Consider the following 15,547-nt stretch of genomic DNA (forward strand, 5'->3'; position numbering starts at 1 on the left):
ACACAGCCAACACTCCATCTAGGTCCTTAGATGCCAATAATGTATATTCTTCCTGAGGTGCTTTCTGGCCCTCCACATACCTTTGGGGCTCTCATCCACTGCAGTGGTCCCCCAGTCTCAAGCATCTACCTCCCAGGGTTGTTGTGAGGACCAAAGGGAGATAACACCCGGAAAGTGCTTTGCAAACCTCCAAGCCCTCCATGTACACCGGCTTGTCACTGAGATAAACTCAGTCTTTGGCCCAATCAGGGGAGATGACGCGAGGCGCAGGGGCTGTTCTGATGAGCCTGCAAAGGGGTTGCTCTGCTAAGAGAGCTCCACCTGGTTCCCTGAGAAAGGCCTCAGGGTGCTGGGATGCCAGACTGTAGCACAAGCACCCTGACACATCCAGGATGGCCTGCTAGCACAGGTTCTTAGATCTGCTTTTCTGAAAGGAAAGCAATCTTTGAGGGCTCAATGATCTTCCTTAATCACATATACCAAGAGAGAAAATAGCAGCAGAGAAATAAAGACCAACAGACGGGCTTCTGACTAGCTGACCATATGCAATACGTACATTACAGATCAACAGACAGACATATATACATTGTTGTGTTTGTCAAGATGACATGACTTGCACTTGACCTTGTTTTGAGTGAGAGTTTCTTTCTGAAACAACAGCCCTGAGGCTCCTGCCCCTCCCAGCATGATTTATCTATTTTTTTTCTTTTCTATTAAAGGGCTCATCCCTCTGACTACCTATTCCCTGAATGGACATTACCTCACTTTGAGTGAGTACCTGAAAAGGCCTTAGCCTAAAAGGCCAAGGTCTCCTATGGCATTCTGGGCCATCTCCAGTCATCCTGATGAATATCTGGTCACTGGATCCAGATGGCTCAGGAGGAGAAAGTGAGACTGGTCACCTTGCACAGCCCTCCCTCACTCAAAACAAAGTCAAGTGCAAGTCATGTCATATATACATAGTTACCAGAGAGAGAAACGTCAACACCTGGGTTTTCCAAGGGGGAGGAAGGGAGCAGCTCCTTAAGGGGTACCTGTAGTCTCATCTGGCGTATGCACGTTCTTGCAAGTCCCCAAAGCAAAACCGCAACCCAGAGTACATATGCACTTTTCAGAGCCAGAGGGTTCAACTCTCTTTACCCAGCGCCTCATTCATTAACAAAAGGTGTGGGCCTTCTTACAAAAACAAGCCTCCCCTAATCAAGCTTCCCTCAATGAGCTCCACCTGAAGCCTATTAATGATCAGGGAAGATCTAACTCATTAACATTACACAGACTGCAGTCCATACCTGGGAATGCTCCACTCTTGGCAATTAGTGCTTGGGTTCTATAAGAGTGTCCCACTCCCCCATGAGTACTGTGCCCATTGGTGAAGGAATGTGGCCTAGGTTTAGTGTTGGTACCCACACACTGCCACACATCAATGGACATGTCATCTGCCCCTTCCCAGTAGAATGCAAGTTCTCTGAGGAAAAGGACTTTTTGTGTGTTTCTATAACCCCAGGTCCTCTCCAAGACCTAATACTTGGTAAATGTTTTATAAATGTTTGATGCACTGAACTGTAACAACAATGAAACTAGTATTTCTATGAATGCTTTGAAGTTTGCAAAGCATTTTACAAATGTTATCTCAGTGTCTCCTCACAACAACCCTGGGAGCCCAGTGCTATTATTATCCTCATTTTATAGTTGAGGAAACTGAGGCAGGCAAAGGCTAATAGAATTGTCCAGGATCACATAGTTAGTAAGTGTCCAAGGCAGGATTTGAATTCAGGTCTTCCTGACTCTAGGTTCAGCACTCTGTTCTCAAGAAGTGGTCCAGGCTGCAAATACAAGTCAGTCCAAGAAGAGTTTTACAAAATTCTTGAATGGAAGAGATTGCTTTCTACCCCTGTCCGCAGATTATATTATATATTATTATACATATATATAGTTGACCTGAAAAGTTGGTTAAAAGAAAAGCAACAGGCTAAATGCACACATTCCATGATTTAATTAATTAATTCCCTCTTAAACATAACAGTTACATAATGTCACGGAGTCAGAGGTTAATCTGACTACCTGGTACAGAAATCTTCTGGCTTATATACATTTTACTGTGAGAAAGGAACTCTCTTAGTTGGACAAACTGTGAATTTAGTAAGATGAAACAATTAACAAAGCAATGTGGGTTGGGCCTTGTGATTCTAGGCTGTGTAAACATACGTCTCTGTGACATACAATAAGAAAGGAAATCCCACCACTCAAGTGGCAGGCTTCCTGTCCTAAACAGGTACTTGAAATAGCTGACACAGGAAAAGGTAAACAAAGTTTCAATTGAAATTACAACCCAGGACCTCTGTGTTTTTTTCTTATCACTAAAATGCCAGGAGAAAGGGTCTCCCAAGGGAATTATTAAGTGAGCCCCTTTGCTTTCCTGACACCAAAAGGCATTATCTGAGTTTACTTAAGATAACAAAGGAGACTATTAGCTCCAGACTTTTCTTAATTCAAACTTTGGCCCTTATTAAAGTCCAAAATTTATTAAATATTATCAATATATTATATTTTTTGCTCATTTTTATAATCAATGATAACATGAGAGGCAAGTAGAAATAGATTCAATGTTCATTGAAATTCCCACTAGGCTCAGCAGGAATGGCATGAGTCTTTAAGGATTATGGAAAGCCCCAAGCAAGATGGTGACCTCAGAATATACATAGAACCTTCTATATACACAGAAGGTATGAAAGCCTTCTAGCAAGCAAACCTCCCCTAAGCAAGCTTTCCTTAATGAACTCTACCTGATGCCTACTATGGGTAAGGAAGATCTTAAATCCCATTAACATTATACCCTTCCAGCTATGAATCTATGATCCTAGTTCAACCCACTCAGTGTTTTTACAGCTCAGTAAATTGAGGCCTATTAAAGGAAAGGGGTGGGAGAAGGCATACATCCTAGTAGGAAGATCCCTGGATTTGGAATCAGATTCCTCACTCTGTGATCCTGCTGCAAGTCCCTTAATCTCTTAGATTCCTCACTGGTCAAATAAGGCTAATAATAGCACCAACCTCCCAGGGCTCTAAAGAGATTCACGAAAGATAATGCCTGGAAAGAGCTTTGCCAATGGTATCAGGGCACCTGCTATGGCCATGATGCCTTACAAGCTGAGATTTGGACGGACAACCTTGGTACTCCTTCCACAGGGCCCAGGGCATGCTGAAAGGACGGATTATGTTTTAGGGGCAGGGAATACTGCTCTAGATTCAAGCCTCCACCTCAAAGCAGCAGATCTGCTCTGGTGAGCAGCCCACACAGCTACTACCAAGATTTGGTTAAAAGATAAAGGAATCCTAGCCTCTCTATGCCCCCCCTTGTGTCTGGCTGCACCCCCTCATCATAGTGGTCTGCTGGCCTGACTCTCTTCTGGAAGGTTCCCACCCCCCAGGCCCTCCTTGGGGGCTGGTATACATGGGAGTCAGGGCTAGGGGCTGAGAAAAGAGCAGTCTGGCCTGGGCCCTCCCACAAAATGGAGGCTCCAGGTAGGATTCACCCACAGCTGAAAGGAAGCAGGCCTTGGGGAGAATGGTTTGTAGCTTCTCTTCTCACTCTGGTTTCTTGGTAAATCTCCCTTTGTTCAATTGTTAGCAGGGTGCAAATAAATGGTATTAGTGCTATCATTAATTGGCATGGGGCAAATGATCTTGGGGAGAACATATCTGAATGGAGACTTGAGCCATTAACATTAGAAAGACTCCCTAGATGCTCAGGAGGGGGCCTGAGCCCCAGCTGCCTTTTGGGGACCCTGTTTGCTGCTGGAAGTTGGAAACTGGGACAAGGACTGTGTCTATAAATGGGATGTAATGAAGAGCCTCGAAGGTCAAACTCCTTGATCCCAGGATTTACGAGGCAGTGTGGTATAGTGCAGAGAGCACTGACTTTGGAGCATGAGGACCTGAATTCAAATCCTGCCTTTGATACTTACTTGTGACTTTGGGCAAGTCACTTCTCTCTTCTTGGTGTCATGAGTATGTTGTAAAAGGTGTAAATGAGTATGTTGGCCTCCATGACCTCCTTCCATGTCCCTTCTAATCCTAGATGAGACCTACGATGCTTTGAGCCTGTGGTCTCTCTCTTCTCTGCATCAGAGGCCCGCTCAGCCCAGAGGAGCCCTCCCTCCTTCAACTCTAACTACCTGAGCTCTCTCTAAGCCTGAAGCACCGATGGCCAGGAACCACTTTGTGCATGATTGTGTCTGGTTTCCTTGGCAACCTCTCGAGCCCCAGGGTGCAGACTACGTTGTCTGAACACAAATGAGAATTTTGTAGCCAGGCCTCCCTCCCTCCTTCCCTCCTTTGTCTTTTAGAATCTACCCCCACTCTCAAAGTCCAGCCTGCCCAGCCTTCACTTCCAGTCCTTACCTCTGGTCCCTAATGCCTTTCTTCCCCAGACAGAGCACTAACATTTTCTTTGCAAATATATTCTTTAGGTATGGGAGGCAGGGTGGGGGAGGACAGAGAGCTGCCTTGAGCCAGAAAGACCCCAGTTCAAATCCTAGTTCTGACACCACCTGGCTGCCTGGAAGCCACTACTCTGTCTGGCCCGGCAATTCCTTCAGACTCTAAGCGGGGAGAAGGGGTTCATCTGAGGGCGTTTCCCATCACCAATCTTCTATCCCTTTGTCAGGTGAGGCTCTCTTCTGGGTGTGGCTTGGACTCTGTGATCACTGGAGTCCTTTTCACTTTTTCAATTCAGTGATGATTCTGAAATGTGCCTATGTCATTGGTGCCCCAGTGCGCATGACAGTGCCTTGCACACACTAGGTCCTTAATCAGTGTGTATTGATTGATTGGTATTGGGCATTATAGTTATTTGAACCCTAGAATCGTGTAGACAGGAAAGAGAAAAGAGGCAGCTGCTCCAACCTGGAGCTGAACAAAAATCCCTTCTTCAAAGACCTCCTTCCCCCACGGGCATGGGTCAGTTTTTGCTCAAAGGCATCCCTTCTAAGGGAATGAATTCCGCTTTTGGATAGCTCCAGGCATCAGGAGGTTTGCCCCAATACCAAGTTCTGCCCTTTGGAGCCAAGTGGGATGGGAAGATAGGCAACCCTGCAGATTCCTGGGAACAGACATGGAGCTCCTCAAGCCTTCTCTTCTCCTGCCCATTTGTCCCCATGTTCTCATATGTCTTAGACTTCAATCTCCAATTTCCTTACCCTTGATCTTCTCCAGCTAAATGACACCCTTGCTAAAATGGGATGCCCACAATGGACCCTGTCCTCTGATGGGATCTGACCATCTGGTCTCTGGCTCCGGATGCTGCTTCTGGGTGCCCTCAATCACTTGCCCCTTTGGGTCAGCCATGTCCTGTGGTTGGCTCAGACTGAGCTTCTGATTTACTGAAACTCTCAAATTGTTTTCAGGTTGCCTGCTTTGTGAGCAGAGTCTCTTCCACCTTGTACCTAGGAAATTGTGTAGACCCTGATGCTTCTGCCCACTGAAATTCTTGGACTGTTCAGCACTGCGTTGTAGCCTTCAAAGGGCCATCCAGCACAGACTGACTAGTTCTACTTCCTAGCTTTGGGGGCTTTCACAAAACTGATAAGATCTTAGAACTGTGCCTGGCATGTAGTAGGTTCTCAGCAAATGTAATTAACTGACTGGATGATAAGCATGCCGGGTGACACTTTATCCAAGCAGGTGCTCACTTCTTATCTATCCTGTATACACAAATAATGGTTTCCACCCCTCACCCCCAAGCTCCTTGAAGATGCCTGACTTTCACACTTTTGTATTTGAAAGCCCAGTGCCTGACATATAGTCAGTGCTTAATTATTAATAATTAAAATTGTTGCCAGTAAACTGGCTATTGTTCTGACTGACTGGCCATTGTCGCGAGAGGGACTCGAACCCAAGTATCTCCGACAACAGGACCAACAAACATTCCAATTCAGGGCCTCTGGGTATTCTCTTTAGACCCCTTTGTATCCCTCTCTGTTTAACACCTAGTACAGAAAAAGCCAGCAGCTGAGCTGTGCAGACAGCTAACGCAATCCCATCTCTCAGCCTCTTCTGTTCTCTCATCTGCAAAAAAAAAAGGGAATAAAATTCCTTCCCCTCCCTGCCTCATAGGATTAGTGAAGAAAGGACTTCAGCTGCAAAAGAAATGTGCTAACTCATTTGGGCTGTTGCTGGTAATTGAATTTGTTGGCTGATTGGCAAAAAACAATTACTGAAAGACTGAAAGCAGGGGCCCCCTCCAGGGCTGGATCTGGGAGGCTGGAGAGGAGCTAGGATGGGGGTGGGAGCCTGGAAGGGTGGGAGGAGGGAGTGCTTAGGTGGGTGGGTGGAGGAGAGTGGGGGCAGGGCAGACAGGAACAAAGGCTAGAGGCAGGATTCTGTGGGGGTAGGGTGGGGAGACCAAGAAGAGGGGGAGGAGATAAGGTCTGGGGGAAGAGGGCTGAATTCCAGAAGGACCTTGAAAGCCAAGTGAAGAGTTTGGAGTTGGTGCATTCATCCATTGTGTGTTTTTTAAACGCGGAAGCCTAGAGATAATAGGGGAGTCCTTACCAGATTGGTCTGACCTTGATTGGAGTTGGGGGACGCAGTGGAAGCTGGAAGGTATGGGGGCTGGGAAGAAGGGCCAGTGGAAATAAAGATGGAAATCACTATACACATCCACACTCACACAAACTAAAGAGAGGGATTTAGCTCTGGGGAAAGACTTCTTCACCTTTTTGGGATCAGGCAGTCTAGTCTGGTGAAGTCTCTGGCACCTTTCTCTGATGTTGTTACAGGGATGAAATAAAATACATCGGATGACAAAGAAAATTAATTATATTGAAATACACTGACCAAAATATTTTTTAAATAACAATTTCGTGAAGTCTAGATTAAGAATCCCTGATCTAGAGCCAGAAGGACTCTTTGTGATCCTGTTTGGGGTTTTTCTGACAGAGATACTGGAGGGGTTCGCCATTTCCTTCTCCAGCTCATTTGACAGATGAGGAAACTGAGGCAAACAAGGTGATGACTTGCCCAGAGTCACGCAGATAGTAGTGTCTGAGGTTGGATTTGATCTCATGAAAATGAATCTTCCTGACTCCAGGCCCAGGCACTCTGTCCAGTGGACTACCTAGCTGCCACTCACTTCCAGAGCAGCCTTCTAATTACACTGGCTACATTTTACCTCTTTCAGTTCTTTCTTATTCCCCCTGAGATGGGAGTTAGTAGTATTATCATAACATCAGTTTTCTGTAGCACTTTAAGACTTACAAAGCTCTTATTTGAGCTTTGCCATGACTTTGGGAGAAAAGAATTACACTCAGCATGCTCATTTGACAGATGCAGAAACTAAGACTCAGAGATGGGCAGTGACAAGCCTCAGGAGTTCTGGGAACCAAAGAAAGTGAAGTCAAGACAGCTTTGTTTCCTGGTAAAGACTTCTGGGGGCAAGAGACACCCACAGTGTAGGCATGTCTGGGTCCCTCACAGGCCCAGTTAGATGATTTTAGAACTCAGACCTCCCCATCGAAGAGGGAAAGTAGAGGCTGCACTTATCTCCATTTATTTGGAAACTGTGGGTGATGATTTATTTGGTGAAAACACACGGGGTCCTTCCTTTGGGAAGCTTGTAAGTTAACAGAGGGAGAGATGTGCAAACAGGAGAAAAAGATGGAAATCAAGCCATCTTTGTGGAGGTCCAGAGTAGGGCATTGTCAGTCCCAGAGGATTTGTCTGTTGCTATGGAAACAAGGTCAGCAGCAGCATCCAGAGCTGCTGCTTAGCAACCGCTGGAAGGAAGGAACAGCATCTACTATGCTCGGAGGGGAATGAAAAGATGCCTGAATCCACAGGCTGCCCATCATGTGTGTCCTGGGTCCTAGGTCACCTTGGCCCCCAGCCCCCACCCTGGCAAACAGGAGCCCAGAAATCCATAGTTTTCTTTCCCTTGAAGCTTTCCAAAATCTTTTTCCTGGCATTGAGAGCTGAGAGTGGCCAAATGACCCTCTCATCCTGCAGAGGAGGGGGACAGACTCCCGTTTTGCCATGTTGCCTGGCAACGTTACTTACAATAGCTTGTATGAGATAAAATCTGGTCCTGCCATAGCCTTTCAGTCCCTGCTGTTACACATGCCCGCTCTCTGTCTCCCACCCTTGGGTCTTTTCACTGACTGCCACAGTATCATAGCTTGAGAAGGGCGCTTGGGGTGGGCTCTACAGCCCAACCCTTTCATTTCACAAGCCTAGAGAGAGCAAGAGACTCCCCCAAGGTCACACAGTGGGAAGGATTTGAACTTGGGGCCTTGGTACCTTTCTACTGGAATATATATTACCCCCCTCTTCCATATTACTTTGGGTTTATTTTCTATGCAAGGAGTAGAGTTGGTCATGATACTCCTAGCTTATGAGATCATAGAAGGGGCAGGTAAAAGAGATTTGTCTCTACCTTGTCAACCCTTATGAAGTGATAGAATTGGAGGATAGTTTGCCATTGGTTGGTTGGTTAAAGACTGACCACATCCCTCAGCACCTGGTACACTGCTCTGAACAGAGTAGGTAATCTGCATTTTTACATTTTCTATCACTTTGTTAAGTCTTGCCAATCAACAAAAAAACCAACTCACCTCTGACTTGTAGAACCTGCTGATTTCTGAGGGTAAATGCTCCCATTGAAAAGTTGCGATCTTTGAACCATGAGAGAGTCACAATAGATCAACATTTCCCCAACTAGTTGGGTGAAACAATGGAATTCTATAGGCAGAATCACAAATAGGGATCTGGGTTCCAGGGCAGACCCTTAGGAGTATGGAATAAGCCTAGTGTCCAGGAATTTTACAGTAAAAACAGAAACTTCATCCTACTTTCATAGTAAAAAAAAAGAAATTGCTGCACTTTATTTTGATACGTGGCTGTGTCCTGGGGCATGCCAAAGGAGCCTGAATTCTGGCTCTGGGGGGATGGACAGGTGCTCTTACTCTGTACCAAAGGATTGACACTTGGGATGATGCATCAATCCCTTGTTACTCCTGACTGAGGTCCTGTCTCAAAGATGGCTGGTGGCTGAGGCAAAAGGAGGCTCTTCCCAGTGAGCTACACAAAAGAGAGGAGAGTTGAGACTCAGTCAGTGTCTCTCTTGGCCTCCCAGTAAGGGGGTTGGGATGGGGAGGACATTCCTTTCCTTTCTCCCCGCAGTGGTCATGGCAGAGCACATAGCAGAGAGAACATGGGGGTGCCCAGGTAAGCCTGAGGCTGGACGTCAAGTCCCTGGCTGCCTCCAATTAGGGGTTCTGAGGATCCATTTCTCTCCTTGGAAGCTCCCTCATAAGTAGGAGAGTTCATAAGTCCACTGCTGGCTGTGCAGCTGGAGATATTTGCAACAGTTTCCTGGAGGACTCTGGAGTGGGAAGGATGGAGAGCTACTTCCACTGTCCAGAAGATTTGGAGTTGCTTGGAAGGTGAATTATATCCTCTTGGAAGAGCAGAGTAAGTGATGAGTTGTTTTTATCTTTTAGCTCTTGGCTAACATATGCTTATGTGTTTTGGTTTTTAATAATTTTGTGGTAGATGAAATAAAATAGCTGTCCTATATCTGATATCTATACATTAAATACCTTTTCAAGAAGGGACCTTAACTTACTTTTAGGGGAGACTTTTCCCTGAATGCTGATATGGGGGCAATGAATCAGAGAGTAAAAAAAGCCTGTCTTTTCTCCTTTAGGTGTCAGTCCTTCCACATTACTGACAGTATGGGCTCTCACAAAGTTGTCAGCCTCACTGTCTCTTTTAGAGTCATCAACGTTCAGTGGCAGGACAGAAATCAAGATGACGGGAGATGGCCTGGGATTCAGTGGATGACTTCAGTGTCTTTGGTGTCTGACCAGGTTCTAAGAGCTCTACACTGCCTGCTTCATGGATGTTGGAGCAAATTGGGGGAAGTCTTCACATGCTTGGGGTAGACACCTCTGCCTACCTCACCTGGACTCATGTAATAAATTAGCTGCTGTGGGTCTGCACGCCTCAAGTTTCACCATTCTGATTCATCCTTAGTTCAGCTGCCAAAGTGATTTTCCAAAAGCTCAGGTCTGGCCATGTCATGGGCTGCCCCCATCCCCCTCCCTTGCAGTAAACCCCAGGGTCTTCCTGTTACCTACAGGATCCAATATAAAGTCCTTTCTTTGGTATCTTTCCAGTCTTTGTTCCCCTCCAGTTCCTCTGTGATCCAGTGACCTTGGCCTTGACCACTACTCTCTGTCTCCTGACTCTAAGCATTTGCACTGGCTGTCCTTCTTGCTTTGCATGCTCTCCCCCCCCCCCCACATGTCCTCTTCTTTGCTGTCCCCCCTTCTTCATAGCCACCATCAAGGATTTGAAAGATTGACACAAGGGAGAGGGAAAATTAGATCTGTTTAGATTGAGAGATTTCCTTCTGATGGGATTTGTCCCACCGTCGAGTGGGTTGCTTCCAAGTTTAGTGAAACCTTCTCTGGCCTTCAGTTTTCTTCTCTGTAAAATGAATGAACTGGACTCAATGACTTCCTTGACCTTTCTTGGTTCTTAGGCCATGATCCTCTGGTTCTCTGACCTTCAAAGTCTTTCCTGGCTCTGAATCCTAGAACTGCCTGGATTCTATTGGAGTCCTTTTCTGGACCTCATTGGTGACATTTGGACTTCCTGGGGAGGCTGGGGTCCTAGCCAGGAAGGTGATCCTCCCTCTGGACTCTGCCTGCCCTTCCCTAGGATATCCTGGACTTTCCTTCTGACTCTCATCCTGGAAAAGACATCTACCTCTCTGGACTCTGGACTCTGTTCACTTATCCATTCACTCACTCATTCATGACAGCACTGGCCTGGTACTCAGAAGTGATTTAGTTAAAATCCAGTTCCTGTTCCCTACTGACCTTGGGCAAATCACTTTTTACCTGTCTGAGGTTGCTTCTACACCTGTAAAATGAGGATAAAGATCATAGAGAGAGCTATAAAAATGTCAGCCATGGTTCATTTATTCCACAAACATTTATTAAGTACCTACTGTATGCAAGGTGGGATGCTTGGTAATGGGAAAATGAAGATAGATGTGCTGCAGGGCTCGCCCTCAAGGAATTTACAACCCACAAATCCGTAGAGGACAGAAACAGATCTAACCCAAGGGAAGGAGAATTGAGGAGGGTGCTGAGGATAGGTCTGGGCAAAGAAACAGGGAAGACTGAATAGGGAGTGGACCTAATGCTCAAAGCCTAGTCAGGGCCACCTCCCTGCTAAAGGAAAGACAGTCTGGAGTGGAGGGTGGGGAAGAGAAAGCTGGAGGCTGGTCATGGAGATGCCTCTCAAACACAAGTAGGAAGTCACTTGATTAAGCGTTGGATTTGAGTACGGAGGGGATGGTTTCCTCTTGGGTGATGTCTGTGGATGAGGTGGTCACCTCTTGAAGGATGACTGATGTGGATGATTGTTGAAATAAGCTTCCCCATAGCCTCTGTTTCTTTAATTGGGTAGGCAGAGCATTAGGAGATAAATAGGATATATTCCAGGAAGTTTTGTGACTGTTGAGACAGATGGTGCCTACAGGAAGGAAAAGGTGGCACCAGGATGGGATGGAAGGCCAGGGCCAAGCAGAAAGCTGATGAAGGAAGACCTGTGTCACCTGGCACCAGGTGCTTTCCCAAAGGCTCCTCCTAACTCACATATTCTGTGCTTTATGCTCTAAGGTCCCTCTCAGGCCAGTCTAGGTTCTAAGGTCTCTTCTAGCTTGGATTGTCTATGTTCCTAGCTCTCTTTTCTATTTTAAGACCCCTTCTTGCTCGGACATTCTGTGCTTTACTTCCTAAGTATGAATCTTGGGACAAAAAGGAGGAATCATTGCCCTGTTAGGTCCAGTAGGGTTTTGAGGGGTGGGACTGCCCTCAGCATTGCCCCAGGTCAAGCCCTGGTTCCCCTGGATCTAACCCTCACCAGCCATGATGAAACTCAAGACCGCGAAGCCAGAGAGGTAGAAGGGCCACTTGACATAGAAGGTCTCTCCTTTCTCGCTGAAGATTTCCAGCACCTGCAGGCCGAACATCGTGTTGCATAGGAGCAAAGCCAGTCCTGGTTGGACACACCCAAAACAAGTGTACTCCCTGGGGAGCTGAGCATGAGCAGCCCCTCACCCCTAACCCCTGACCCTGTGGCTGGAAAGCCCCCTCCTCCCGGAGGCTCCTAGAAAATGACAAGGGTGCCCAAGGCCCTGACTACCCAAAGTGTTTGGAAGTGCTGCTGCTTATGTCTCAGGAAGGCTCCTATTAAGAAGTAAATGAGTTACCTAAAGATGGCCAAAGTGAACCACCCAGGGGTGGTGGGATGGGACAGAGATAGAGGGGAGTGAGGGAGAGGGGACGGGGAAGTCTGAAGGGAGAGGGAGAGAATAGTCCAGGGGCTCTCTCCTAAGGTCCCCCACTCCCTTTTCATTCCCCACCTCTAGGAAAATAACTATAATGCTAATGATAAATAGCTTGTCTTTACAAAACATTGTCTTCCCAACAACCCTGTAAGAGAGGAAGTGTGAGGTAAAATTATTATCTCTATTTTTACAGGTGGACAAACCTAGCATGTTAACTATCAAGTGACTCTGGGCAAAGTCCTTTATCCTTTCTGGGCCTCTGTTTCCTCATCTGTAAAATGAGGTTATTGGACTGGAAGATTTCTAGGGTCCTTAGAACTCAAAAATCCTATACATACCATGTGATTGATAGGTAAACTGAGTCTCAAAGAAAGGAAGGGACTCCCCCATAGGTGCACAGCTCATTGGTGGCACAGCCAGTCTGTTTCCTGCCTGGACCCCAGGGCTGACACTCTCAGGCCACCTCAGTGTGCAAATGGATGCTCACAGGGGAAGGTGCTGTCCTTTCTGGCTCTCATGCCTGCCTCTTCGCAGGAGGGAGTAGGGGAGCTTTGGGCACCTTTCAAATCATGCCAGCCTGCCAGCCTGCCAGCCTGGCATTCTGTTCGGTGTTGGGCCAGCCTTGGCCTCACATGCTAAGAGATCTGGCATCTGTCTAGTCCTTACTTTGCCACTAACTGGCAACATGACCCAAAGCAAGTCACTTCTCTGCTTTGGGCCTCAGTTTCCTCAACAGCAAAATGGAAATAACCATGATTCTAATAATAGCTAACATAACTATAGTGCTTTTACAAACATCATCCCAATTTATCCTGAAAACAATCCTAGGAGACAGGTACTACTATCATTCCTATTTGTAAGATGAGGAAACTGAGGCAGATGGTGGGTAAGTGACTTGCCCAAGGGCACACAGCTAGGAAGTGTCTAAGACTGGATTGAAACTCAAGTCTTCCTGACTCCACGTCCAGAGCTCTGTCTACTGGGCCCCTTTCCTGGCATCAAAATGACTATAAGAGACGACATTTCTAGAGCGCCATCTCCAAACCAGGCTGCCTCCACTCTGGCCCCTTGAGTTACTTCCTCCTCACCACCAGAAATGGGAACTCTGCCCTGAAACCTCCCATGATTCCCAGCCTCCAGTTCCTTTTCGGGTCATTCCCAGACCAACTCCTCCACTACACCTCGCCCCCACCCCTGCATGTTGCCTTGCTAACTTCTGGAGGGCTGACAATGTGTCCTCAGTACTTAGAGTAGTGCTTGGGGCACAGTGGGTGGTGGAGCTCTCTTTGCCTCTGTCTCTTATCATCCTTATCATTATTAGCTAATATTTACAGAGCTATATACACAGTTTTTGTGTAACCATATATTTATTTATATAAAATGTGTATTATCTATCATATTTAACTATATAACTAGACGCCACGTTAAGCACTTTACAACTATTCTCTCATTTGATCTGTACAATTCTGGGAGGTAGGGGCAATCATTGTTTTAATTCCCATTTTATAGATAAAACTGAGACAAACAGAGGTTAAGTGCCTTGCCCAGGATCAGTTAGGCCACTAAGTCTCTGAGGCCAGATTTGAACTCAGGTCTTCCTACTCCAATCCCAGACTCTCTCTCTCTCTCTCTCTCTCTCTCTCTCTCTCTCTCTCTCTCTCTCTCTCTCTCTCTCTCTCCTTCCTCTCCCTTCCTCTCCCTTCTCCTTTAAGATTCACCTACTAGATCTCATTTGACCCCTACAACAATCTCCTGGTACATGCTGTTATACCCATTTTACAGAGGAAACTGAGCCCAGGATCACCCTGCTAAGAATGAACTGAGATGGAATTCAAACCCAGGTCTGTCTTGCACAACCAGCACTCTAAATGCTGCTTCCATAACCCTTGGCCCTCCTGGCTACCTCCCAGCTCCAGCCCCTCCCCCATCCAGAACCTGCGATGTAGTTAGCGATAGAGAAGGCAAAATCCAGCTTGGAAATGCGACTGAATATCCTTCGGAAGGAACACATCATGGAGATGATGAGGAGGGCAGTGAATATCAAGTTCAGAAACATGATCCCTCGAGAGACCAAGAGGTAAACTGCAAGAGAAACAGAAGCCGCCCGGCATCCCCCAGCTTTCAGGAAGCACCTACTATGTGCTGAGGATACAGAGACAAAAGGCACTCAGCATGTGTGACGCCTGAGCAAGCTCCGGGTGAGTGCTCCCTGGTGCCTACTTCAGCCACTTTCACAGCCTTTGGAACAAATTGTTCTCATCTGTCCATGGTGCCCCGGGGGGGGAGTCTTTGCATGTTGGGGTGGGCACCTCCCTAGCTCACTGAAGGCTTTGAAGCCCAGTGGTTAGCTCACCCTGGCTCAGCCCTTCTGCTGGGCGCTACAGCTTCTTGGAGCCATGGGGCACAGTTGGGTGATTGAGTGGATGTCAAAGGGGGCCGAAAATCCCTGAGAAGGGGTCGGCAGCCCTCTCACCACAGGGACTCATCTTCCCTGAGCACTCTACACCCCAGTTCTTTAAGAAAGGTCCTTCCCCTCTGGACTTCAGCATCCTAAGCTGGTTGAAGCCCCTCCTTCCAGGAGGCCCCTGAGCTTCAGCTTGGCAGAAGCTACTTTCCCCAACCCCTTCTCCCCTGGGATAGATCCAGTGGCTTACCTAACAGTTTATTGGGAGTCAAGCAACTGGGAGCAGCACAGTGGTCCCAGAGAGCAAAGGTCAAACTTTCATTTGTCCATAATTTCCTTTTGGATTGTTCTAGGGTGACCCACTCAGGGTGGTTGCAGACCACAAGCATGATGACCCAGCTCAGGGTGGTGAGGATGACAGCCATGAACCTCAGGTTCAATGGATTCCTCTTGGTTATAAAATACTGGATTGGATTGGGGTGCATAGAAGAAGTGGACCATGAACAGGTATTCGTGAGTGGCCCATTCTCCAGAATACAAGGCTTGATTTCCATTTTCTCTCAGATACAGTCAACATCAAGTCCTGAACTCAGCCTGGACTCGTCACCCCAGGGGGTCATCCAGCATTCAGGAGCTGAGCACAGGCTGGTCATTACATTCCCCTGCTTGGGGAGCCTCCCACTTGATGCTCACCTGCCTGTGCCTGTCCCTGGAAGAATGGAATAGGAAGCCCTGGCTTTCCTTCTCCAGAGGCCCTGAAATAGGGCCCTGTTCCTGTTAAA

The 15,547-nt window shown here is 47.0% G+C and overlaps 1 protein-coding gene and 1 long non-coding RNA gene across 2 annotated transcripts; one reads left to right on the forward strand and one right to left on the reverse strand.

Annotated features, from left to right (window-relative positions):
• Nucleotides 1-6,905: 6,905 nt before the first annotated feature.
• On the forward strand, nucleotides 6,906-10,010 carry LOC140524619 (uncharacterized). The gene is made up of 2 exons (XR_011973780.1): nucleotides 6,906-9,468; nucleotides 9,704-10,010. It is a non-coding gene; the product is annotated as an uncharacterized lncRNA (long non-coding RNA).
• A 960-nt stretch (nucleotides 10,011-10,970) lies between these two features.
• On the reverse strand, nucleotides 10,971-15,319 carry LOC140524617 (transmembrane protein 225B-like). Its single transcript, XM_072639265.1, has 4 exons — nucleotides 15,016-15,319; nucleotides 14,297-14,443; nucleotides 11,935-12,069; nucleotides 10,971-11,544 (listed from the first exon to the last, which is right to left on the reverse strand). Exons 1-4 carry the CDS (start codon nucleotides 15,317-15,319, stop codon nucleotides 11,336-11,338), a joined length of 795 nt encoding a protein of 264 aa, XP_072495366.1. The 3' UTR covers nucleotides 10,971-11,335.
• Nucleotides 15,320-15,547: the final 228 nt, after the last annotated feature.

The sequence above is a fragment of the Notamacropus eugenii genome, chromosome 2, assembly GCF_028372415.1.
Source record: "Notamacropus eugenii isolate mMacEug1 chromosome 2, mMacEug1.pri_v2, whole genome shotgun sequence".
NCBI lineage: Eukaryota > Metazoa > Chordata > Mammalia > Diprotodontia > Macropodidae > Notamacropus > Notamacropus eugenii.

Bases quoted from the DNA above. Each gene is read 5' to 3' on its own strand.
- LOC140524617 (XM_072639265.1), bottom strand. From the start codon at position 15,319: ATGGAAATCAAGCCTTGTATTCTGGAGAATGGGCCACTCACGAATACC. The intron at 14,444-15,015 runs GTAAGCCACTGG...TTTCTCTTGCAG, and splicing joins GACTCCCAATAAACTGTTAG to TTTACCTCTTGGTCTCTCGA. The intron at 11,545-11,934 runs GTGAGGGTTAGA...TCCTTCCTGTAG, and splicing joins CTTGAGTTTCATCATGGCTG to GCACCATCTGTCTCAACAGT.